This window comes from Nicotiana sylvestris, chromosome 12 (genome assembly GCF_000393655.2).
Source record: "Nicotiana sylvestris chromosome 12, ASM39365v2, whole genome shotgun sequence".
Classification (NCBI taxonomy): domain Eukaryota; kingdom Viridiplantae; phylum Streptophyta; class Magnoliopsida; order Solanales; family Solanaceae; genus Nicotiana; species Nicotiana sylvestris.
Genome location: NC_091068.1, coordinates 4,399,516 through 4,426,400, shown reverse-complemented (window position 1 = coordinate 4,426,400; position 26,885 = coordinate 4,399,516). Strand labels below are relative to the sequence as shown.

The 26,885-nt window shown below is 42.0% G+C and overlaps 1 protein-coding gene across 1 annotated transcript; it reads left to right on the top strand.

Annotated features, from left to right (window-relative positions):
• Window positions 1–905: 905 nt before the first annotated feature.
• On the top strand, window positions 906–15,777 carry LOC138882628 (uncharacterized). The gene is made up of 8 exons (XM_070163232.1): window positions 906–2,528; window positions 2,618–2,693; window positions 2,931–3,028; window positions 3,817–3,953; window positions 4,072–4,418; window positions 14,252–14,387; window positions 14,856–14,974; window positions 15,341–15,777. Exons 1-8 carry the CDS (start codon window positions 906–908, stop codon window positions 15,775–15,777), a joined length of 2,973 nt encoding a protein of 990 aa, XP_070019333.1.
• Window positions 15,778–26,885: the final 11,108 nt, after the last annotated feature.

The window sequence follows — 26,885 nt, the reverse complement described above, 5'->3', positions numbered from 1 at the left end:
CTTGTAGTTTCCTCACAACAGTAAAAAGTCAATTGGGCATAGCTGGAAAGCGATGCGACTGCCTGCACTGTTCTGCCTGCACTGCACTATTTCCAGTGGTCACTTGTCCTTTGACCAAACAAGTGCTTACATCATTCAAGTGATATCATCAAGGTGTATTAACAAAAGCATTATAACAAAACATCACCTGAACACTTGGAGATTCACTTCAAGCATTCAAGCCTTCTGCAAAACAATGAACTTAATTCTCAAGAGCTTGAAGAACAAAGTTAAACGCTACTACGGACCAGTTCCTAAATCTAGTATTGTGTTATCCTTAGTTGAGTTGTAACTTTGTGATTGTTCTTATTGTAATTCCTAAAATTGATTAGCTAGAAGCATTGATTCGGAACCCCTTTGTAAAACCATAAACTCTGTGAGTTTGTGTTGTGACTACTGACTAGAGTTAGTCATAAGTTAAAGTCTTTGTAACTAGTGAGTGATAAAGTGGCTTATGCTAAGAGTATCACAAGTTAGTTGAGTTGAAGTCTTTGTAATGGAGTCATTACAAAGTGGCTTGTAATAGTGTGTTTACAAGTTAGTGAAGTTGAAAGCCCACAAGTGTAGGCTTCAACTTGTGTTGGGATTTTTGCCCCCCTTGAGTTGGGATTTTTCCACGTAAAAATACCGTGTCTTATTTACTTATTGTTTCATTATCATTCTCAGTAAAAACTCATAGAGGACCAGGTACTCTATAGTTTGGTGGACTCATATAAACTAACAATTGGTATTAGAGCGGGTTCCTCCTACTAGGCTAACACCTAGGAAGGATTCATATGGTTACTCCACCAAATTTTGAAGAAGGTCAATCTACATACAGACCACCCAGGTTCAATGGGCAATTATATAGATGGTGAAAGACAAGAATGCATGATTTTATCATGGCTGAGGATTCTGAGTTATGGGATGTCATATGTGACGGTCCTTACGTCCCAACAAAGGTACTTGAAGAGCTTCCATTCTCATTGCCAAAAACCAGAAAAGAATACACCGACACAGACAGGAAAGCTGTGGAGAAGAATTTTCATGCCAAAAAGATTTTGGTATGTAGAATAGGACCTGATGAATACAATAGAATCTCTGCTTGTGAAACTGCTGAGGAGATACGGGAAGCTTTGCAAACAGCTCATGAGGGAACCACTCAAGTAAAACAATCTAAGATTGATATGCTCACTACCGAGTATGAACTCTTTAGAATGAAGGATGATGAATTTATTCAAGATATGCACACAAGATTCACTTCCATCATAAATGAGTTACACCCACTTGGTGAAACCATTCCTAGAAACAAGCTAGTAAGGAAAATCCTTAGTATCCTACCTAGTTCTTGGGAAATCAATGTGAATGCTATTACTAAAGAAAAGGACCTACAGGAGCTGACCATAGACGAGCTGGTTGGAAATCTGAAGACCTACGAGATGAAGAGGAAGATAGATAGTGAAAGAAGAGAACCAAAGAAAGAAAAGAATCTGGTACTCAAAGCTGATAGCAATGACTCGAGTGAGGAGGATAGTAACATGGCTTACTTAACCAAAAGATTTCAGAAGATGGTCAGAAGAAATGGAGGAATGCTGAAAAGGGGCAGCTCTAGCAAACCAAAGAACTATGATCTCTGTCATAAGTGTGGAAAGCTTGGGCACTTCATCAAAGACTGTCCTCTCCTGAAGCAAGAGTTCTTCAAGTACAACCCTGAGAAAGCATCTAAGAGGAACCCAGTTCCTGAAAAGGAATTCAAAAGGAGGAGATCTGCTGACAATGTGGTGAAACAGGCTCTTGTAGCATGGGGAGACTCCTCTAGTGAGTTTGAAGATGAAACTGATGCTGGCGACAACTCCATGATGGCAGTTGAAAGTGAGGAAAATGAATATGATTCAACTTTTGCTTTGATTGCCCAATCAGATGATGATGAAGATGATAACAACAGTGAGGTAAATTTCAGGGATGTTCAGAGAAATCTGAAATCCTACTCTCCTAAGAAACTTATGTCTTTAGCTAATGTATTGATTGATGCCTATCATAGTCTTGTGGAGGATAAGGATGCCTTGACCTTAGAACTAGGGGAAGCTGAACGAACCAGAGATGATCTGGTAGTGTGTGTAGTGGATCTGAAGGAAACCATTTGTGAGTTGGAAAAAGAAAAAAGTGTCTTAACCAAAAATATTGCAAACATAGAGCATGAAAGAGATGACTTAGTGGTTGTAGTTGTTGACCATAAGGAAACCACTAATAACATCAGTAAAGAAAAGGAGGCCCTAGTGAAAAGAGTGACTGAGATTGAGGAAGAAAGAGATGATCTCTTGGTAGTAGTTGCAGACCTGAGGGAAACAATAGAGGGACTAGGAACTGAGTCTAAACCCGAAAATACTGGAAAAGGAAAAGAGGTAGCCAGTGAGGAACACATTAGGCTTGAAAACGAGATAAAAGTTGTGAGAACTAGGTTGTGTGTTGAAACTGAGAAAAACAAGCACCTCCAAACTGAACTAGAAAGAGTAAAAATGATCTTGAAAAGTCCCTAAAGTGGACCTGGTCCTCAGAAGCTATCACTGCTATGTACGCTAATAATGGTGGAAACATACAGGGAATAGGGTTCCAAAGGGAGGAAACCCCTTACAACCCACATAGCAAGTATGTGACTGTACCAGACAACTGGCTGTGTACCCACTGTGGGAACAATGGACATTTCAAGGAAAATTACCAAGCCAGGTCCAGTCCATTCACAAAAATAAAGTGTTTGCTGAAAATATAACTACTAAAAAGGGACCAGGTTCCACCCACAAAAAAATGCATATTACCTGCATGGACTAAGAGAGATCTTATTCATCCTCTTGCCTACTACAAGGGACCCAAACTTGCTTGGGTTCCTAAAACTAACTCTTGATCTCCTTGTGCAGGGAACAATGGAAGGAAGCGGTCAACAATGGCTCATGTACAGTGGGTGTTCAAAGCACATGACTGGGAACACCATGGACTTTCTTTCACTAAAAGCCCTGTAAGGAGGGAGTGTATCCTTTGGCAATGGGAAAAAGGGGTACATTCTTAGAGTTGGAAAAGTTGGGAAATCACTCACTCACTCTATTAAGAATGTGTACTATGTCAATAGTCTTAAGTACAGTCTCTTGAGTGTCTCTCAGATCTGTGATAAAGGAAATAAGGTGGAGTTCTTGTCCAAGATATGTACAGTTACTAATCTGGTAACTGGTGAAGTGGTACTTGTGGCCAAGAGATACAAGAACATCTATGTTGCTAATTTTGAGTCCTTACAAAGTGGTGATCTGAGTTTTCTGAAAGCTGTTGATGATGATGCTGAACCCTGGCACAAAAGATTCACGCAAGCTTCTCTCTTCTAAACAAACTAATTTAGAAAGACCTGATCCATGGTCTGCCCATGTCAAAGTTCAAAGTACAGAAATTTTGTGATGCCTGTGCTAAAGAAAATCATGTGAAGTCCTCTTTTAAGTCTAAAAAGGATGTAAGCACCTCAAAGCCACTCGATCTTCTGCAGATGGACCTATGTGGCCCTATGAGAGTGCAAAGTAGGGGAGGAAAAAGATACATTTTTGTGATAGTGGATGACTACTCCAGATTCACATGGACTTTGTTTCTTAGAACTAAAGATGAAACCTTTGAGGTGTTTGTGGCTTTTGTGAAGAAAATCTAGGTGAAGATGGAGTCTAGAGTCGCATGTATTAGATCAGATCATGGAACAGAATTTGACAATGCCAAATTTGATGAGTTCTGCAATGAAAATGTCATTACTCACAACTTCTCAACTCCTAGAACCCCCAGCAAAATGGAGTAGTGGAAAGGAAGAATAGAACTCTTAAAGAAATGGCAAGAACAATGTTGATCGACAGTGGAATTGCAAAGAACTTCAGGGCTGAAATGGTCAACACTGCTTTCTACTTGGTGAACAGGTGCATGATCATATCACTCCTGAACAAAACCCCTTATGAGTTGCTGAATGGAACGAAACTCAAGTTGACTCACCTATGAACATTTGGGTGCAAATGCTATGTTCTCAATAATGGAAAGGATCAGCTTGGTAAATTTGATGCCAAGAGTGATGAAGGAATATTTATGGGCTATTCTTCTCAAAGCAAAGCTTATAAGATATACAACAAGCGGACTCAATGTGTCGAGGAAAGTGTTCATGTTATTTTTGATGAGTCCTCCCTCATGTGAGAAGAGTGTTGAAGAGGATCAAGATGAAGAACCCTTACTAGTCCCTGGTGAAGTCATTAACATGACAAATGGAAAGGCAATTATGATGAGCCAAGTAAAAGAGCCGAGTGAAGACAATGTTGCCTCTTCTTCAATGGAACCAGGTACCTCAATTACAACCACTGAAGCTGAAGAAACAGTGGTTGATGTAGTCCAGGGTACTCCACTAGTACATGAGAGAAGAACACAAGAGAACTGTCACGACCCCGGTTCGCCCTCCGTGAACCATCGTGACAGCACCTAGTCTCTATGACTAGGTAAGCCTAACAATGCGGAAAATAAACCAATTTGTGGAAGAAATAATTAAAAACCGAAATAGTGATATAAAACAGTATTTTTAAGGTGCCGCTTGGCATACACAATAACAACTCTCGAAACTAATAACATTTCCCAAAACCCGAAATCTCATGATCACAAGACTTTGAATGTCTACAAGCATATAACTCCAGAATATCTAACAAAGAAACAAAAGTACAGAAGGGCTAATACAAAAGGGGAGAGTAGAAAGGGACTCTTCGGTCTGCAGATGTGGCAAATATACCTCGGAGTCTCTATAGGCGCCTCGTCTCAAGCATGATAAGTCTGAGTGGAAGTACCTGGATCTGCACATGAAAAACATGTGAAGAAAGGGCATGAGTACACCACAACGGTACTTAGTAAGTGCCAAGTCTAACCTCAGTCGGGTAGTGACGAGGAAGGTTAGGACCCTACTGAGGTTGAATAAAATATAAGGTTTAACAATGTAGAACAAAAACAATATAAATAAGTACAATAGTAAAAGTAACACAGGATATAAAGGACAACAACAACTACCACAAAGGCCAAGTAAACACAGAAAGAAATACAGCTCAACACAAAGATAACAACCGGGGATCTCCCAGGATACCGTGTTGTAGTCCCAAATATAAATATCCAGTGGATCTCCCGAGATACCGTCCTGTAGTCCAACTCATAATGCAAAGGGATCTCCCGGAATACCGATCCGTAGTCCGAAATGTAAATACTCAGTACAGGGGGAATCTACCGGGTGCAATCCCGTAGTTCCAATGTAAATATGCAGGGGGATCTCCCGGAATACCGTTCCGTAGTCCCAAAGTAAACATACAGAGGGATCTCCCGGGATATCGTCATGTAGTCCCAAAGTAAACACACAACAACAACAAGAAGAGTACACAGTTCAATTCAAGTTTCATACCAAGGCAAAATAGGTATTTCTAACTTAGCATGCTGCACGTAATCCAAATAAGGCAGTTTGAGCAAGCAAGGCAATTAAGTCAATTAGACATGCTTTCCTAAGCTAACAATAGGCTTAAATTGCAAGTGATATAAACAGGAAGAGAAACATACTATTAATTACTTAATGAAAACCGGATTTTAAATAATTAGCACAAGTACGCACTTGTCACCTCACGTACAAGGCATTTCAATTATCAATAATACCAAATCCTAAGGGGAAGGTCCCCTACACAAGGTTAGGCAAGCCACTTACCTCAAACCGGCTCAAAGTCAACCCGAAACCATGTTCTTGCCACGAGTACTCGACTCCAAATGTTCCAAATCTATTCAATTCAATTGCATAATATAAATAACACTTCAAGTAACTGATTTTACAAAGAAATTCTAAGCTAATATGCGAAATTAGGTAAAATGAGCAAAACGCCCCTCGGGCCCACATCTCGAAATCAGGTAAAATTTACATTTTCAGAATTCCCACACTCTCACGAGTCTATACATATCAAGAACATTGAAATCGGAGTTCAATTGGCCCCTCAAATATCCATTTTAAGATCTCTTAATCTCAATCCCTAATTACCCATTTTGCACTAATTTTTTCCAAATTTTCTACCACTAATTAGACCTTTAATCACATATTAAAGAGTTATGAAGTCAAAAAAGTTACCTCCAAAAAAAAGATTCCCCTTTGGTTTCCTTAAAAATCTCCCTCAAAAGCTTCAATCCCGTTCAAAATGGTGGAAAAATGAAGAAGGGTCATGGATGTGCTATTTAAATACTGCTCAGATTTAACCCTATGCGATCGCATAAGGCAATTTCCTCACAACAATACAATCGCGACCAGCTCTATGAGATCGCATAGAGAAATTCCATCACCTCACTGCCACTCCAAGTCCTTCTACGCGAACGCAAAGTTCTCCACATGAACGCAATGACCAAGACTGCTCACCCTACGCGATCGCGATTCAAAAAATTCCGCCTAGCCTCAACTTACTCTACGCAATCTCGGATGAACTCACGTGATTGCAATGAACAAATCACTGCTGCTAAAACACCAGAAAACCGGCAATCTCCCAAATACTAAAAGTGCCCGTTTGAGCATCCGAAATACACCCGAAGCCTCCGGGACCTCAACCAAACCTACCAACATATCCCATAACATCATTCAAACTTGCTCCAACCTTAGGAATGCTCAAAACAATATCAAAATACCAATTATCATCGGATTCAAGCCTAAGAACTTCAAGAACTTTCAAAGTACGCTTTCGATCAAAAAGTCTATCAAACCTCTCTGAATGACCTGAAATTTTGCACACACGACACATTCAACACTATAGAGCTACTCCAACTTCCGGAATTCCATTCCGACCCTCGGATCAAAATCTCACTATCGAACCAGAAACTTCAAAATTCAACTTTCGGCATTTCAAGCCTAAAGTAGTTACGGACCTCCAAAACACAATCCGAACACGCTCCTAAATTTGAAATCACCCAATGGAGCTAACGGAACTATCGGAATTCCATTCCGAGGTCGTCTTCACACTGTTACAACTACAGTCAAATTTCCAAAACGTAAGCTCTCATTTAGGGACTAAGTGTCCTAAAACTCTCCGAAACTCAAAGCCAAGCATCCCGGCAAATCAAAATAGCATAAACAAACACGGGGAAAACAGTTAATAGGGGATCGGGGCGTTAATTTTTAAAACGATCGGCCGAGCTGTTACATCCTCCTATACTTAAACATTCGTACGTCCTCGAACGAGCATAGAGACATACCTGAAGTAGTGAAAAGATGAGGGTAATGGCTACGCATATCCTGCTCGGTCTCCCAGGTCGCCTCCTTGACCGGCTGACCCCACCACTGAACCTTCACTGATGCAATGTTCTTTGACCTAAGCTTTCGAACCTGCCTGTCCAATATCGCCATTGGTTCCTCAACATAAGATAGATCCTTGTCCAACTGAACTGAACTAAAATCCAACACGTGCCACAGATCCCCGTGATACCTCCGGAGCATCGAAACATGAAATATCGGATGAACTCCTGCCAAGCTGGGAGGTAAGGCAAGCTCATAAGCAACCTCCCCAACACGTCTCAATATCTCAAAAGGACCAATAAACCTCAGAGTCAGCTTCCCTTTCTTCCTAACTCTCATAACGCCCTTCATAGGCGAAACCCGAAGCAGAACCCGCTCTCCAACCATATAGGAAACATCATGAACCTTCCTATCCGCATAGCTCTTCTGCTGGACTGGGTTGTACGGAGTCAATCCTGAATCACCTTAACCTTCTCCAAAGCATCCTGAACCAGGTTTGTGCCCAATAATCTAGCCTCAACCGGCTCAAACCAACCTACCGGGGACCTACACCGCCTACCATATAAAGCCTCATGCAGTGCCATCTGAATGCTGGACTGATAGTTGTTGTTGTAGGAAAATCCGCCAATGGTAAGAACTGATCCCAAGACCCTCCAAACTGAATCACACACGCACGGAGCATATCCTCAAGAATCTGAATAGTGCACTCGGATTGTCCGTCCATCTGAGGGTGAAATATTGTACTCAACTCTACCCGAGTACCCAACTCATGCTGAACGGCTCTCCAGAATAGTGATGTGAACTAAGTACCCCTATCTGAAATGATGGAAACTGGGATAACATAAAGACGAACAATCTCCCGGATATAAATCTCCGCCAACCACTCCGAAGAATAAATAGTACACACAGGAATGAAGTGTGCGGACTTGGTCAGCCGATCCACAATCACCCAAATGGAATCGAACTTCCTCAAAGTCCGTGGGAGCCCAACTACAAAGTCCATGGCAATCCGCTTCCACTTCCACTCCGGAATCTCTATCTGCTGAAGCAACCCACCCGGTCTCTGGTGTTCATATTTGACCTATTGACAATTGAGGCACCAAGCTACAAACCCAACTATGTCTTTCTTCATCCGCCTCCACCAATAGTGCTATCTCAAATCCTGATACATCTTCGCAGCACCCAGATGAATGAAATACTGCGAACTATGGGCCTGCTCTAGAATTAACTCCCGAAGCCCATCAATATTGGGTACACAAATCTGACCCTGCATCCTCAATACCCCGTCATCACCAATAGTCACATCTCTGGCATCACCATGTTAAACCTTGTCCTTGAGGGCAAGCAAATGAGGGTCATCATACTGATGCTCCCTGATACAATCAAATAAAGAAGACCGAGAAATCACGCAAGCTAGAACTCGACTGGGCTCCAAAAGATCCAATCTCACAAACTGGCTAGCTAAGGCCTAAACATCCATCGCCATAGGCCTCTCCGATGCTGGTAAATAAACCAAACTCCCCAAACTCTCTGCCCGGCGACTCAAGGCATCGGCCACCACATTGGTCTTGCCCGGGTGATACAAAATAGTGATATCATAGTCCTTCAGCAACTCTAACCACCTCCTCTGGCGCAAATTTAGATCCTTTTGCTTGAATATGTGTTGTAAGATCCGATGATCAGTATAAATCTCACAAGGCACACCGTACAAATAATGATGCCAGATCTTCAAGGTGTGAACAATGACAACTAACTCAAGGTCATGGAGAGGGTAATTCTTCTCGTGTACCTTCAATTGTCTAGACCTGTAGGCAATCATCCTACCGCCCTACATCAATACCGCTCCAAGGCCAACCCTCGAAGCATCATAATAGACAGTATAAGACCCCGAACATGTAGGCAATATCAAAATTGGGGTTTTAGTCAAAGCTGTCTTGAGCTTTTGAAAGCTCGCCTCACACTCTTCCGTCCATTGGAACGGAGCACCCTTCTGGGTCAACCTGGTCATAGGGGCTGCAATCGATGAAAACCCCTCAACAAAACAACGGTAATAACCCGCCAAGCCAAGAAAACTACGTATCTCTGTAGCTGAGGATGGTCTAGGCCAACTCTGCACTGCCTCTACTTTCTTTGGATCCACCTGAATACCCTCACTCGATACCACGTGGGCTAAGAATACCGCGGAATCCAACCAAAACTCACATTTTGAGAACTTTGCATATAACTTCTTTTCTCTCAAGTTCTGAAGCACTGTCCTCAGGTGCTGCTCATGATCTTCCCGACTCCGGGAATACACCAAAATATCATCAATAAGGACAATGATGAACGAGTCAAGATATGGCCAGAACACATTGTGCATCAAATGCATAAAGGCTGCTGGGGCATTGGTTAGCCCAAATAACATAACAAGGAATTCGTAATGACCATACCGAGTCCTAAAAGCAGTCTTCGGGATATCTAGCCCTCGAATCTTCAACTGATGGTAACCTGAACGCAAGTCAATCTTAGAAAACACTCTTGCACCCTGTAACTGATCAAACAGATCATCAATACGAGGCAAAGGATAATGGTTCTTCACTGTAACTTTGTTCAACTAGAGATAATCAATACACATAAGCATAAAACCATTATTTTTCTTCACAAACAAGATAGGAGCACCCCAAGGTGATACACTTGGCCAAATAAAACCCTTATCAAGCAATTCCTGTAACTGATCCTTCAACTCCTTCAACTCAGGAGGGGCCATACAATATGGAGGAATAGAAATGGGTTGAGTGCCCGGCAACAAATCAATGCCAAAATCAATATCTCTATCAGGCGGCATGCCTGAAAGATTAGCTGGAAATACATCAAGAAAATCCCGTACTACGAGGACTGAATCAACTGAAGGGGTATCAATATTGACATCTCTCACATAAGTTAGATACACGTCACACCCCTTCTCAACCATATGCTGATTCTTAAGGAAAGAAATAACTTTATTGGAGTGTGATCTAAAGCACACCTCCACTTAACACGCAGTACACCTGGCATAGCTAGCGTCATGGTTTTGGCATGACAATCAAGAATATCATAATGGGGTGACAATTAGTCCATGCCCAAGATAATATCAAAATCTACCATGTTGAGCAACAATAACTCGGCTCTGGTCTTAAAACCACTAAGAGCAACCAAACACGATCGATAAACGCGGTCCACAATAAAAGAATCTCCCGCAAAAGTAGAAACATAAACAGGGGAACTCAAAGAATCCCGAGGGATACCCAAACAACAACAACAACAACAACACAGTATAATCCCACTAGTGGGGTCTGGGAGGGTAGTGTGTACGCAGACCTTACCCCTACCCTGGGGTAGAGAGGCTGTTTCTAAATAGACTCTCAGCATCCTTCCCTCCAAGAACTCCCCACCTTGCTCTTGGGGTGACTCGAACTCACAACCTCTCGGTTGAAAGTGGAGGTTGCTTACCATCAGAGCAACCCCTCTTATCTAAAGCGGAGCAAAAAGAAGAAGACACATAAGAATAAGTGGAGCTTGGATCAAATAGAACCGATGCATCTCTGTGACAAACCAGTATAATACCTATGATGATAGAATCAGAGGCAACAACCTCGGTACGGGCATGAAGGGCATAGTATCTGGCCTGGCCTCTCCCTCTAGGGCGACCTTTACCTCCCCGACCTCCACCTCTAGCTAGCTGAGTAGGTGGGGTAGAAACTGGAGCTGTAACCATAGCCTAAGAACTCTGCGGGGCACCATGTGGCTAAGAAGTCTGTGGAGGTGCACCCCTCCTAAGTATGGGGAAATCCCTCACCATATGGCGTGTATCACCACACTCAAAAGAAGCTCAAGGAGGACGTGGTGGCTGTGACTGGCTCGGGCTAGGTCTGTTGGACTGACCACTAAAAGCACCGCGCGCAGGAGGCGCACTAGATACTGAGATGCATAATAAGGCTCCTGAGGCCTAGGAGGAGCTGGAATACCATTGGTTGCTGGAAGAGCTGAATGAACAGGGCGACCCATATAACCCCTACCATGACGACCTGCAGCTAGGGCACGACCACCAGAATAATGGCCCGACTCTCGAGACCTCTTGGCCTCCCTCTCTTCTCTCTCCCTAGCATGCATACCCTCAATCCTCCTAGCAATTCACACCACCTGCTGATAAGAAATATCCATCTCCAACTCCCAAGCCATGCTAGACCTGATGCTGGGAATAAGCCCCTCAATAAACTGGGAACCCTCTCGCGAACAGTAGAAACCAAGGCTGGGACATGCCTAGCCAAGCTAGTGTAACAGATAGCATACTCCGAGACAGTCATAGTACCCTGACGCAAATGCTCAAACTCTGCACGCCATGTGTCCCTGAGGCTCTAAAGAACAAACTCTGTCAAGAACATATCTGAAAATTAAGTCCAAGTTAGTAAAGCAACCTCGTCCGAACTGTCTAACTCATAGGTGTGCCACCACTCATAGGCGACTCCTCGAAGATGGAAGACAGTGAAAGAAACCCCACTCGATCCTAATATACCCATAGTGCAGAGGATGCAGTGACACTCCTCTAGAAATCCCAGGGTATCATTTGAGGCTAACCCACTGAATACAGGAGGATCATACTTCTTGAACCTCTCAAGTCTCCGCTGCTCATCCTCTGAAGCCGCTGCCTTGTCCTTGGGCAGGCCTAGGACTACCAGCTGTATAGGAATAATCTCTGGGACCTGATCAACATACACTCGCTGCCCAGGAGTGAGGGCGGGGGGAGTCTATGCACCTCCCCCGGCCCGAGATGTGGCTGCAGTAAGGGGAAGCAACCCTACCCTCCAAAGTAGTGTACATGCTCATGAACTGCGCAAGAGTCTCTTGGAGAGCTGGAGTAGTAGTAGCAGTAGGCGTATCAGGTGCCTAGACTCCGACTGGAACTACTAGTGGTACCTCAGCGGCAGCTCATGTGGGTGCTCTGGCTACACCATGTGCATGTCCTCGGCCTCTACCCCGGCCCCGGCCTCTGACGGCTGCAGTAGGGGACGCGAGTGCCTGGTCATCTCTGGTAGCATGTGTCCTCACCATCTGTGAGAGAATAGAAGACAGAAGTTTAGAATTGTGATGTCAAAATCTTGCACGACAAGGAAATCAAATGAAGTAGAATTTTCCTAACAGTTATATAGCCTCTCGTAGATAAGTACAGACGTCTCTGTGCCGATCATCAAAACTCTAATAAACCGGCTTGTGATTCATAACTCCTATGAACCTAGAGCTCTGACACCAACATGTCACGATCCCTGTTCGCCCTCTGTGAACCATCGTGATGGCACCTAGTCTATATGACTAGGTAAGCCTAACAATGCAGAAAATAAACCAATTTGCGGAAGAAATAATTAAAAACCAAAATAGTGAAATAAAATAGTATTTTTAAAGTGCTGCTTGGCATACACAATAACAACTCTCGAAACTAATAATATTTTCGAAAACCCGGAATCTCATGATCACAAGCCTTTGAATGTCTACAAGCATCTAACTCCAATATATCTTACAAAGAAACGAAAGCACGGAAGGGCTAATACAAAAAGGGAGAGTAGAAAGGGACTCTTCGGTTTGTGGACGCGGCAGATATACCTCGGAGTCTCTACAGGCGCCTCGTCTCAAACGTGATAAGTCTGAGTGGAAGTACCTAGATCTGCACATGAAAAACATGCACAGAAAGGGCATGAGTACACCACAGCGGTACTCAGTAAGTGCCAAGCCTAACCTCGATCGGGTAGTGACGAGGAAGGTCAGGGCCCTACTTAGGTTAAATAAAATATAAGGTTTAACAGTGTAGAACAAAAATAGTATAAATAAGTACAACAGTAAAAGTAACACAGGATATAAAGGACACACGATCGCATAGAGAAATTCCATCGCCTCACTGCCACTCCAAGTCCTTCTACGTGAACGCAAAGCTCTCCACGGAACGCAATGACCAAGACTGATCACCCTACGTGATCGCACTCCTACCTTCGCGATTGCGATTCACAAAAATCCGCCTGGCCTCAACATACTCTACGTGATCGCGGATGAACTCACGCGATTGTAATGAACAAATCACTGCTGCTAAAACACCAAAAAACCAGCAATCTCCCAAAGACCAAAAATGCCCATTTGAGCATCCGAAATACACCCGAGGCCCCCAGGACCTCAACCAAACCTGCCAACATATCCCATAACATCATTCAAACTTGTTCCAACCTTCGGAATGCTCAAAACAACATCAAAATACCAATTTAGCATCGGATTCAAGCCTAAAAACTTCAAAAACTCTCAAAATATGCTTTCGATCAAAAAGCCTATCAAACCTCGTCCGAATGACCTGAAATTTTGTACAAACGTCATATTCAACACTACGGAGCTACTCTAACTTCCGAAATTTCATTCCTACCCTCGGATCAAAATCTCACTTTCAAACCGAAAATTTCAAAAATTCAACTTTCGACATTTCAAGCCTAAATTAGCTACGGACCTCCAAAACACAATCCGAACATGCTCTTAAACCCGAAATCACCTAAAGGAGCTAATAGAGCCATCGAAATTCCATTCCGAGACCGTCTTCACATTGTTCTGACTACGGTCAAATTTCTAAAACTTAAGCTCTCATTTGGGGACTAAGTGTCCAAAACTCTCCGAATCTCAAAGCCAAACATCCCGGCAAATCAAAATAGCAGAAACAAACATGGGGAAAGCAATTAATAGTGGATCGGGGCGTTAATTCTTAAAACAACCGGTTAGGTCGTTACAAGAACCAGTTAAATATACTCACCTCCTCTACAAATGAACCTCATATGTCTAACTAGAAATACAAAAAATCTCATCCTCTTGAAAACATAATTACTCCCCTAGATTCCAGAGTACAAACCAGGTCAAAAGCCAGAAATTCACTTGCCTTCTCAGCCTTTCTCTCTCAAATAGAGCCTAAAAATATCAAGGAAGCCCTGAAAGATGTAGATTGGATTACAGTCATGCAAGATGAGCTGCATCAGTTTGAAAGGAACAATGTCTGGCACCTGGTACCTAGACCCTCAGATCGAACAATTATAGGAACCAGGTGGGTATTCAGGAACAAGCTTGATGAACATGGAAACACCACAAGGAACTAGGCCAGGCTAGTGGTTCAATGCTTCAATCAGGAGGAAGGGATTGATTATGATGAAACGTTTGCTCCGATCGCTCGCATAGAAACTATTAGAATCTTAATCACTTTTGCATCTCATATGGAATTCACCTTATTCCAAATGGATGTCAAAAGTGCATTTTCTGAATAGTCTTCTTAAGAAAGAAGTCTATGTGAAGCAACCTCCAGGGTTTGAATGTCATGAACACCCTAAATATGTTTTAAACTGGACAAAGCATTGTATGGGTTGAAGCAGGCTCCTCGAGCTTGGTATGAAAGGTTGTCAAAGTTCCTATTATAAAATGGTTTTAAAAGAGGGAAAATTGACAACACCTTGTTCCTAAAGAAACAGGGAAGGAACCTGCTCATTGTTCAGGTCTATGTTGATGAAATCATTTTTAGGGAAACAACTGAGTCTCTGTGTGAAGAATTTGTAAAACTCATGGGAAGTGAGTTTGAAATGGGCATGATGGAGAAACTAAATTTCTTCTTGGGTCTTCAAGTGAAGCATTCTTCAAAGGGTACATTCATTTGTCAGTAGAAATACATCAGAGAGCTCTTGAAGAGGTTTGACATGGAAGCATCAAAGGTGATAGACACTCACATTGCTACGGCCACTCGACTGGACATGGATGAGACTGGATCTCATGTGAATCAAACTATGTATAGAGGCATTATTGGGTCTCTTCTCTATCTCACTGCCAACAGACCTGATATTGTCTTTAGTGTGGGGCTATGTGGAAAGTTTCAATCAAATCCCAAGGAATCTCATTTGAAGGCTGCCAAAAGAATTTTGAGATACCTTAAGGGAACACAGGACCTGGTCCTTTATTACCCCTCAGGTGATAGTTTTAATCTAATTGGATATGATAATGCTGACTATGCAGGTTATCTTGTGGACAGGAAAAGCACTTCTGGAATGGCTCACTTCCTAGGTTCATGTCTCATCTCTTGGGGCATAAGGAAGCAAAACTCAGTGGCTCTTTCAACAGCTGAAGCAAAATATGTAGTTGTAGCATCCTGCTATGCTCAACTCCTATGGATTAAGCAGCAACTAGAGGATTTTGGGGTATTTACTAAGTATGTGCCCCTTCTATGTGATAACACCAGTGCACTCAATATGGCCAAGAATCCATTTCAACATAAAAAGACCAAGCATATTGATGTGAGGTGTCATTTTCTAAGGAACAATGTGGAGAAAGGGTTGATTTGTATGAAATTCTGTAGCACAGAAGACCAAATTGCAGATATCTTCACCAAAGAATTGAGTAGGGAACATTTTGAAAGAAATAGGGTAAAGCTGGGGCTTTTGAAGTCCAATTGAGAACTTGATTCCTCATCAATTGGCTATGAAAATCACCTTACAGGTAAAACTAGTTAAAGTGTTTTCTGGTCAAGTCTAACTCACTTCAATACCGTTGTAGATAAACACACATGATGAGTATAGAAGCTGTAGATGCAGTGCATGTATGATAAATGAGGATTGATATTTTCAAATAACAGGTCAAGAGCCTAGTTCTTGTACCAAAGGTTAGTAGTTCTGTGCATTCTTTAATACACGTCTTGAAAAGGTACAAAAATCACCTGCCACGTCATCCACCTTTTCAGACCCTGTTGTCACGTCTCTTTACTTCAAATCGTTCCATCTCCCTTTGAAATGTTGCACTTCTCCAAGCACAACTGCCGTTTCAAAACCGGTTCCTATCTCTCACTTTATTCACTCTTAATAAAACCCTTCTCTTTTCTCCACAAACCATAAGTCCTCCATTAGAACTTCCTCAAAGAACCTTCTCTCCATCTCAAAGCACCTTCCCTAAGTAACCTCACCTCGATTTGCGTGCATAGTCTAGACATATATCCGGAAAGCTTTTATGTGGAAATATGAGAAATAGAAATTTCTAGAGTTAAAATTTAATAATGGTTGACTTTGGCCAATATTTTAAGAAAACAGACCTATATCTGTGTTCCGACAATCCCGTGAGGTCCGCAATAAAATATGAGACTTGGGAGTATACTCGAAAATGAATTCCGAGGTCCCAAGCTTTAGAAATCAATTTTGAAAGAATTTATTTTACTGAATTATTTATGAAATAAAGAAAAGAATTAATGTTTGAAACCATTGGTATCGGGCCCGTATTTTGGTTCTGGAGCCCGATACAAACTTGTTAAAGTATTTAAATGATAACTGTGAAATTTGGTGAAATATTGAGTTTATTTGACGTGATTTGGACCTCCGATTGAAGAGTTATGAACTTTACATGTTCTTGAAGAAAATGATGAGTTTTGAGGTTTAATTCATAGTTTTACATGTTATTTTCATGATTTGATTGCACGAGAAAGTCCGTATGATGTTTTTAGGTTAGCGTGCATGTTTGGTTTGGAGCTTCGAGGGCTAGGTTGAGTTTTATATAGGCCACGGAGTGAAATTTGGTCTTAGGAATTGTTGGTATGTTACAGGTCTGCAGGCTTCGCAATTGCAAATGCGATAACCGACCTAGGCTGCCTTGGTCGCAAATGTGACTGTTCTACCACAAATGCGATATCGCATTTGCGAAAGGTCCCTCACAAATGCAAAGGTGAGCGGAAATTAAACTGGGTCGAAAATGCGACATTATCTTCACAATTGCAAAGAGGTCAGTTTTCTGAGGGTTTGCAATTGCGAACCCTGGTCGCAATTGCGACATCTGCAACCTTCAAACTCATAACTTGGCTGAAAATCTTTCATTTTTGAAACCCTTTCAAAATCAAAACACTCTTGGGCGATTTTTCAAAGACAAGTACTCTTCCAAATCGATTGTAAGTCATTTCTCGTTTTATTAATCTTTAACATCTTTTCTCATGATTTCAACTTAAAATCAAAGGTTTTCATGGGGGAAATTGGGTGTTTTGGTAGAACCTAGGTTTTTCAAATTTTGGGGATTTCGACCTTGATTTGAGGTCCGATTTCAAAACAAATTATATATTTGGGTTCGTAGGGGAATGGGTAATCGGGTTTTGGTTTGAACCTCAGGTTTTGACCATGTGGGCCCGGGGGCATTTTTGACTTTTTGGAAAAATTTTAGAAAACCTATTTTCATGCATTGGAATTGATTCATTTAGCATTTATTGATATAGTTAAGTAATTTGTGGCTAGATACGAGTGAATTGGTGGTGGAATCAAGAGGTAAAGTGATAATTGAGACTTGAATTGTGTTCGTGGCATCGAGATAAGTGTTTGGTCTAACCTTAGCTTGAGGGATTAGGAGTTGTGTCCTATTTGCTATGTGTATTTGTTGAGTATGACGTATAGGTATGGTGACGAGTATCTATATGTTGGTGTCAAATATGCCCGTGAGTGTTATACCATGATTAATGTGACTCTATTTGTATTGTTCATTCCTTATGTGATTATTTCTATTGTTGAGCAAAGCTTGTGGGAGTAATAGTGGTATTTGAATATTGAAGAGCATTGGCTCAAGTGGTAAAATAAATTGTGGAAGTATAATTGATAATTGAACCTTATAGAGCATTGGCTCAAGTTGTGAAGTAAGTTGTGAAGTAAATGTGATAAAGAGAAGAGGATTATTATATAGTCTCCCTTGCCGGGATGTTGTTGCTTTTAACGCTATCTCCCTTGCCGGGATGTTGATGCTTATGATATTTTTCCCTTTTCGGGATTTGATTGTACTATTATTCCCTTGCCGGGATTTTATTGTAATTTTATTCATTTCTTTGCCCTTATTGCTTGTGATTGTTGTTTGGGTGAGGAAGAGTGTTAAAACACGAAGGGTGATGTCGTGCATTATTTTGGTAAGAGAGTGTTAAAGCACGAAGGGTGAAGTCGTGCCGCACGATGTACCATTCCGTGCCTTTATATGAGTGATAATACACAAAGGATCATTTTGTGTCATAATTATGTGAGGTAAAAGCACGAAGGGTGATTTTGTGCAATTTATATTGATTTTATGGTGAGGACGAGAGTAAAAGCACGAATGGTGATGTCGTGCACTTGTCCCTGATTTTCCTGATTCTTGCTGATAATTGAGTTATGGTGTTCTTTAAGTTTATTTACTGATATTCTGTTATTACTTGAATTTATTGTGATGTTATTGATTCCCTTGCCCTTATTGCTTTATGATTGTTACTTGGGTGAGAAAGAGTGTAAAGCACGAAGGGTGATGTCGTGCATTGTTTTGGTGAGAAAGTGTTAAAACACGAAGGGTGATGCCGTGTATTGTTTTGGTGAGAGAGTGTTAAAGCACGAAGGGTGATGCAGTGCACTTGTCTTTGATTTTCCTGATTTTTTTTGATAACTGAGTTATGGTTTCTCTACATTTAATTATTGGTTGTCTGTTGATACTTGTTGTACCCCGCAACATGATTCCCCTTTCCTATTTTCAATTGAACTGTGGTGATCCTCATATTTATTTCTTGTTCTTCTATTAGTATTCGATGTCCCTGCAGCATGTACCCCCCTCCCATCCTTAACTATACATTTCTATTTTTATTTTCTGATGTATATTATTTAACTGCACAGGTTTAATTTGGTAGTTTGGTCCTAGCCTCGTCACTAATTTGTCGAGGTTAGGCTAGGCACTTACCAGCACATGGGGTCGGTTGTGCTGATACTACACTCTGAACTGTGTACAGATCCCGATACTAGAGCATTCGGATCGTAGCTTTGGGTCGTTGCCTTCACTCCATTCGGAGATCCAAGGTAGTCCTGTAGGCATCCGTAGGCTCTAGCGTCTCCCTCTATCCTTTCATCCTATTTCATTTATGTATTTCAGAACCAGTGTTGTATTTATTTTTTTCGGTCCTTGTTTGTAGTATTCCTAGACCGTCTGTGAAGTTGTGACACCAGTTCTGGGTAGTCTTGTTTAAGAAATTGTATTGGAAATATTAAATGGTTTTATTTGTTTTTTCCGCTTGTTTAAATTCCGCTGTTTATAACTGTTGGTTCATAATTGTTAAAGGATTAAAAATGGGGGGGAAAAGTAAATTGTTCAAACGGTTGGCTTGCCTAGCTTTCACTAGTAGGTGCCATCACGACTCCCGAGGGTGGGAAATCCGGGTCGTGATAAGTTGGTATCAGAGCTCTAGGTTACATAGGTCTCACAATTCACAAACAAGCTTAGTATAGTCTGAGAAATCGGTACGGAGACGTTTGTATTTATCCCTAGAGGCTACAAAGTTAGGAAAAGTTTCACTTCTATTCTTTTCTGTCATGCGATTTTGTTCTCTCACTGCTAAATTGAAACCTCTACTCTTGTCCTTTCACGAATGGCGAAGTCACATACCGCTTCTTCAGCCAAGCAACAACACAGACCAGTGATGGAGTGGCTATGTCTGCAGATGCCTTGTAGAGATTGGGCAGGTTCACCAAGCTCTTCACTACCACTTTCAGCAGTACATCTTCTGAGGATCCCCAGGATTATTTAGATTGTTGTCATGAGGTTCTCAAGAACATGGATAAAGTGAAGACCAATGGGGTCGACTTTGCTACTTTTCGCTTGTCTAGATACGCCAAGACTTGGTGGAGGGATTATTGTTTGGCAAAACCTGTTGGGTCACCAGCTTTGACTTGGGATCAGATTTCTTAGCTATTTCTGGATAAGTTTCTTCCTGTCACTTAGAGAGTGATCTATCGGAGACAGTTTAAGTGTCTCCAGCAAGGTTTTATGACTGTTACCCAGTACGAGACCAGGTTTATTGATTTGACCCGTCATGCTCTTCTTATACTTCCCCCTGAGAGAGAAAGTGAGGATGTTCATTAAGGGACTCACTCAGCCCGCTCAACCAGCTAGAGGTGGAGGTAGAGGTATTAGAGGTGGAGGTAGAGGTGCTAAAGGTGGAGGTAGAGGTATTAGAGGTGGAGGTCAGGCTGCTAGAGGTGGAGGCCAGCCAGCAGCAGGCCGTCCCAAAGATGTAGTTTAGAGTGGTGGGGCCCAGCCCCAATGTTATGCTCTTCCAACCAGGCCTAAGGCTGAGGCTTCTGATACAGTTATCACAAGTACTGTTCTGGTTTGTAGTAGAGATGTTTCAGTTCTATTTGATCCAGGATCTACGTACTCCTATGTGTCATCTTATTTTGCACTGTATCTGGTCATGCCTAGTGATTCTTTGAGTTAACATATATATGTGTGTACCACCGGTGGGTAATTCTATTATGGTAGATCGTGTCCAGCGTTCATATATAGTTGTGATCGGGGGTCTTGAGACTCGTGTAGATTTGTTACTTTTGGACATGGTTAATTTGGATGTCATATTGCGGATGGACTGGTTATCACCTTACCACGCTATCTTGGATTGTCATGCTAAGACTGTGACCTTAGCCTTGCCGGGTTTACCTCGTTTAGAGTGGAGAGGGACTCCTAGCCATTCTACCCGTAGTGTTATTTCATATATGAAGGCTCAGCATATGGTCGAGAAGGGGTGTTTGGCTTATTTGGTATATGTTCGTGATTCTAGTGTCGAGGTTCATTCTATTGATTCTGTGCCTGTTGTTTGTGAGTTTCCTGAGGTATTTCCTTCAGACCTGCCGGGTATGCCACCCGATAGGGATATTGACTTCTGCATTGATTTGGCTCTGGGCACTCAGCCCATTTCTATTTCGCCATATCGTATGGCCCCGCCTGAGTTGAAAGAGTTGAAGAAGCAGTTGCAAGACTTGCTTGAAAAAGGTTTCATTAGACATAGTGTTTCGCCTTGGGGTGCGCTGGTGTTGTTTGTTAAGAAAAAGGACGGATCGATGAGAATGTTTATAGATTACTGGCAGTTGAACAAGGTTACAATCAAAAATAAGTATCCATTACCGAGGATTGATGATTTGTTTGATCAGCTTCATGGTGCCAAGGTATTTCGTAGATTGACTTGAGATCTGGCTACCACCAGTTGAGGATTAGGGCATCCCATGTCCCTAAGACAGCTATTCGCACTCGGTACGTACATTATGAGTTCTTGGTGATGTCACTCGGGTTGACAAATGCCCAGTAGCTTTTATGGATTTGATGAACCGAGTGTTCAAGCCTTACTTGCATTCGTTCGTGATAGTCTTCATTGATGATATTGATCTATTCCCGCAGTCGGGAGGAGCATGAGCAGCCTCTGAGAGTGGTCCTCCAGACTTTGAGAGATAGTCAGTTGTATGCTAAGTTTTTGAAGTGCGAGTTTTGGTTGGGGTTAGTTTCTTTCTTGGGTCATGTTGTATTAGCAGAGGGTATTCAGGTCGATCCGTAGAAGATAGAGGCAGTCAAGAACTGGCCTAGAGCAGTATCAGCTATAGAGATCCGGAGTTTCTTGGGTTTGGCAGGCTATTATCGTCGCTTTGTGGAGGGGTTTTCGTTTATTGCAGCCCCAATGATCAGGTTGACCCAGAAGGGTGCCCAGTTCAGGTGGTTGGACGAGTGTGAGGCGAGCTTTCAGAAGCTCAAGACAACTTTGACTACGGCGCTAGTGTTGGCCTGGCCCACAAGTTAAGAGCCATATACAGTTTATTGTGATGCATCTCGTATTGGGCTTGGTATGGTGTTGATGCAGGATGGCAAGGCTATTGTATATGCTTCGCGTCAGTTAAAGATTCATGAGAAGAATCATCCAGTTCATGATTTGGAGTTAGCAGCCATTGTTCACGCATTGAAGATTTGGAGGCATTATCTATATGGCGTGTCATGTGAGGTGTTCACGGATCACAAGAGTTTGCAATACTTTTTCAAGTAGAAGGAGCTAAATTTGAGGCAGAAAAGGTGGTTGGAGCTATTGAAGGACTATGATATAACCATCTTATATCATCCGGGAAAGGCCAATGTGGTGGTTGATGCTTTGAGTAGGAAGTCAGCCAGTATGGGTAGTCTTGCATATATTCTGGTCAGTGAGAGACCCTTACTTTGGATGTTCAGGCTTTGGCCAATCAGTTCATGAGGTTGGATGTTTCTGAGCCCAGCCGTGTGTTAGCTTGCACCGTCGCTCGTTCTTCTTTATTGGAGTGTATCTGAGATCGGCAGTATGATGATCCTCATTTGTGTGTCCTTAGAGACATGGTGCATCACGGAGGTGCCAAGCAGGTTACATTATGAGATGATGGAGTTTTGAGGTTGCAGGGTCGAGTTTGTGTACCTAATGTGGATGGGCTCCGAGAGTTGATTTTAGATGAGGCCCATAATTCCCGGTACTCTATTCATCCGGGTGTCGCTAAGATGTATCAGGATTTGTGGCAGCATTATTGTTGGAGGGGGATGAAGAAAGATATTGTTACATATGCGGCTCGGTGTTTGAATTGTCAGCAGGTTAAGTACGAGCATTAGAAACCTGGTGGTTTATTCCAGAAGATTGAGATTCCTAAGTGGAAGTGGGAGAGTATCACTATGGACTTCGTTGTTGGACTCCCACGGACTCAGAGGAAGTTCGATACAGTGTGGGTTATTGTTGATAGGCTGACCAAGTTAGCACATTTCATTCCGGTAGCAGTTTCCTATTCTTCCGAGAGGTTAGTTGAGATCTATATCCGAGAGATTGTTCATCTTCATGGTGTGCCCATGTCTATCATTTCGGACCGAGGTACATAGTTTACCTCACATTTCTGAAGAGCAGTTCAGCGGGAGTTGGGCACACGGGTTGAGTTGAGCATATCATTTCAACCTCAGATGGACGGGCAGTCCGAGCAGACTAATTAGATTTTGGAGGATATGCTCCGAGCTTGTGTCATTGACTTTGGAGGCTCGTGGGATTAGTTTTTGCCTTTAGTAGAGTTTGCCTACAATAATAGCTACCAGTCGAGTATCTAGATGGCTCCTTATGAGGCTTTATATGGTAAGCGGTGTCGGTCGCCGGTTGGATGGTTTGAGCGGGAAGAGGCTCAATTGTTGGGTATGAATCTAGTACAGGATGCCTTGGACAAGGTCCGGATTATTCAGGATAGGCTTCGTACAGCTCAGTCCAGGCAAAAATGTTACGCCGACCGTAATGTTCGTGATTTGGCATTCATGGTCAGTGAGCGGGTATTGCTTCGGGTGTCGCCTATGAAGGGCGTGATGAGATTTGGAAAGAAGGGCAAGCTTAGCCCTAGGTTCATTGGCCCGTTTGAGATTCTTGATCGAGTGGGAGAGGTGGCTTACAGACTTGAATTGCCTCCGAGCTTATCAGCCGTGCATCCAGTGTTTTATGTGTCCATGCTTTGGAAGTATCACGGCAATCCATCCCACGTGTTAGATTTCGGCACTGTCTAGTTGGACAAGGACTTGTCCTTTGAGGAGGAGCCGGTAGCTATTCTAGATCGGCAGGTTTGTCAGTTGAGATCGAAGAGTTTCCCTTCTGTTCGTGTTCAGTGGAGAGGTCAACCTGCTGAGGCATCGACCTGGGAGTCCGAGTCTGATATGCGGAGCCATTATCCCCATCTTTTCCTCGACTCAGGTACTTCCTTCTTATGTCCAGTCAAGGACGAACGGTTGTTTTAGAGGTGGATGATGTGATGACCCGAAAGGTCATCACTTGTTTTAGAAATAAATTCTATGTTCCGAGGCCTTAAAACCTCCTTTTTAACTCACCTAGATTTGCGTGCATGGTCCGGATGTATATCCGAAAAGCTTTTATGTGGAAACATGAGAAATAGACATTTCTAGAGTTAAAATTTGATTATGGTTGACTTTGGTCAATATTTTGAGCAAACGGACCCGGATCTGTGTTCCGATGACCCCGGGAGGTCCGCAATTAAATATGAGACTTGGGCGTATGCCCGGGTATGAATTCCGAGGTCCCAAGCCTTAGAAATCAATTTTGAAAGAAATTGTTTTGCTAAATTATTTATGAAATAAAGAAAAGAATTAATGTTTGAAACCATTGGTATCGGGCCCGTATTTTGGTTTTGGAGCCCAGTACAAACTTGTTAAAGTATTTAAATGATAACTGTGAAATTTGGTGAAAATGGAGTTTATTTGACGTGATTTGGACCTCCGGTTGAAGAGTTATGAACTTTAAGTGTTCTTGATGAAAATGATGAGTTTTGAGGTTTAATTCATAGTTTTACATATTATTTTCATGATTTGATTGTTCGAGCAAGTTCGTATGATGTTTTTGGGTTAGTGTACATGTTTAGTTTGGAGCCCCGAGGGCTTGAGTGAGTTTTGGATAGGCCATAGAGTGAAATTTGGACTTAGGAATTGCTGGTATGTTGTAGGTCTGCATTTGCGAAGCCTGGCTCGCAAATGCGTGCTCGCAAATTCGAGAAAGCATCGAAAATGCATTAACAGACCTGGGCTGCCTTGGTCGCAAATGCGACTGTTCTACCGCAAATACGATAACGCATTTGCAAAAGGTCCCTCGCAAATGCGAAGGTGACCGGAAATTAAACTGGGTCGCAAATGCGACATTATCTTCGCAATTGCAAAGAGGTCAGTTTTCTGAGGGGTTCGCAATTGTGAACCCTGGTCGCAATTGCGACATCTACAACCAGCAAATTCATAACTTAGCCGAAAATCTTTCATTTTTCAAACCCTTTCAAAATCAAAACACTCTTGGGCGATTTTTAAAAGACAAGTACTCTTCCAAATCGATTGTAAGTCATTTCTAACTCGTTTTATTAATCTTTAACATCTTTTCTCATGATTTAAACTTAAAATCAAAGGTTTTCATGGGGGAAATTGGATGTTTTGGGTAGAACCTAGGTTTTTCAAATTTTGGGAATTTGGACCTCGATTTGAGGTCCAATTTTAAAACAAATTATATATTTGGGTTCATGGGGGAATGGGTAATCGGGTTTTGGGCCAAACCTCGGGTTTTGACCATGTGGTCCCGGAGGCATTTTTGACTTTTTGGAAAAAATTTAGAAAACCTATTTTCATGTATTGAAATTGATTCATTTAGCATTTATTGATATAGTTAAGTAACTTGTGGCTAGATACGAGTGAATTGGTGGTGGAATCCAGAGGTAAAGCGATAATTGAGACTTGAATTGTGTTCATGGCATCGAGGTAAGTGTTTGGTCTAACCTTAGCTTGAGGGATTAGGAGTTGTGTCCTATTTGCTATGTATATTTGTTGAGTACGACATATAGGCATGGTGACGAGTATCTATACATTGGTGTCAAGCATGCCCGTGAGTGTTATATCATGATTAATGTGACTCTGTTTGTATTGTTCATGCCTTATGTGATGATTTCTATTGTTGAGCAAAGCTTGTGGGAGTAATAGTGGTATTTGAATATTGAAGAGCGTTGGCTCAAGTGGTAAAATGAATTGTGGATGTATAATTGACAAGTTGTGAAGTAAGTTGTGAAGTAAACGTCATAAAGAGAAGAGGATTGTTATATTGTCTCCCTTGTCGGGATGTTGTTGCTTTTAACGCTATCTCCCTTGCCGGGATGTTGATGCTTTGATATTGTTCCCTTGATGGTATTTGATTGTTGTACTATTGTTCCCTTGCCGGGATTTTATTGTGATTTTATTCATTTCCTTGCCCTTATTGATTGTGATTGTTGTTTGGGTGAGCAAGAGTATTAAAGCACTAAGGGTGATGTCATGCATTGTTTTGGTAAGAGAGTGTTAAAGCACGAAGGGTGATGTCGTGTCGCACGATGTACCATTTCGTGCCTTTATATGAGTGATAATACACGAAGGATCATTCTGTGTCATAATTATGTAAGGTAAAAGCATGAAGGGTGATACCGTGCCATTTATATTGATTTTATGGTGAGGACGAGAGTAAAAGCACGAAGGGTGATGTCGTGCACTTGTCCCTGATTTTCCTAACTCTTGCTGATAATTGAGTTATGGTGTTCTTTAAGTTTATTTACTGATTTTCTGTTATTACTTGACTTTATTGTGATGTTATTGATTCCCTTGCCCTAATTGCTTTGTGATTGTTGCTTGGATGAGGAAGAGTGTAAAGCATGAAGGGTGATGCCGTTCATTGTTTTGGTGAGAAAGTGTTAAAGCACGAATGGTGATGCCATGTATTGTTTTGGTGAGAGAGTGTTAAAGCACGAAGGGTGATATCGTGCACTTGTCTTTGATTTTCTTGATTTTTATTGATAACTGAGTTATGGTTTCTATACATTTAATTGTTGGTTATCTGTTGATACTTGTTGTACCCCGCAACATGATTTTCCCTTCCTATTTTAAATTGAACTGTGGTGATCCTCATATTTATTTGTTGTTCTTCTGTTAGTTGTCGATGTCCCCGCAGCATGTACCCCCCTCCCATCCTTAACTGTACATTTCTATTTTTATTTTTCGATGTATATTATTTAACTGCACATGTTTAATTTGGTAGTGTGGTCCTAGTCTCGTCACTACTTCGCCGAGGTTAGGTTAGACACTTACCAGCATATGGGGTCGGTTGTGCTGATACTACACTCTGCACTATGTGCAGATCCCGATACTGGAGCATTCAGACCATAGCTTTGGGTCACTGCCTTTAGTCCATTCGGATATCCAAGGTAGTCCTGCTGGCGTCCGCAGG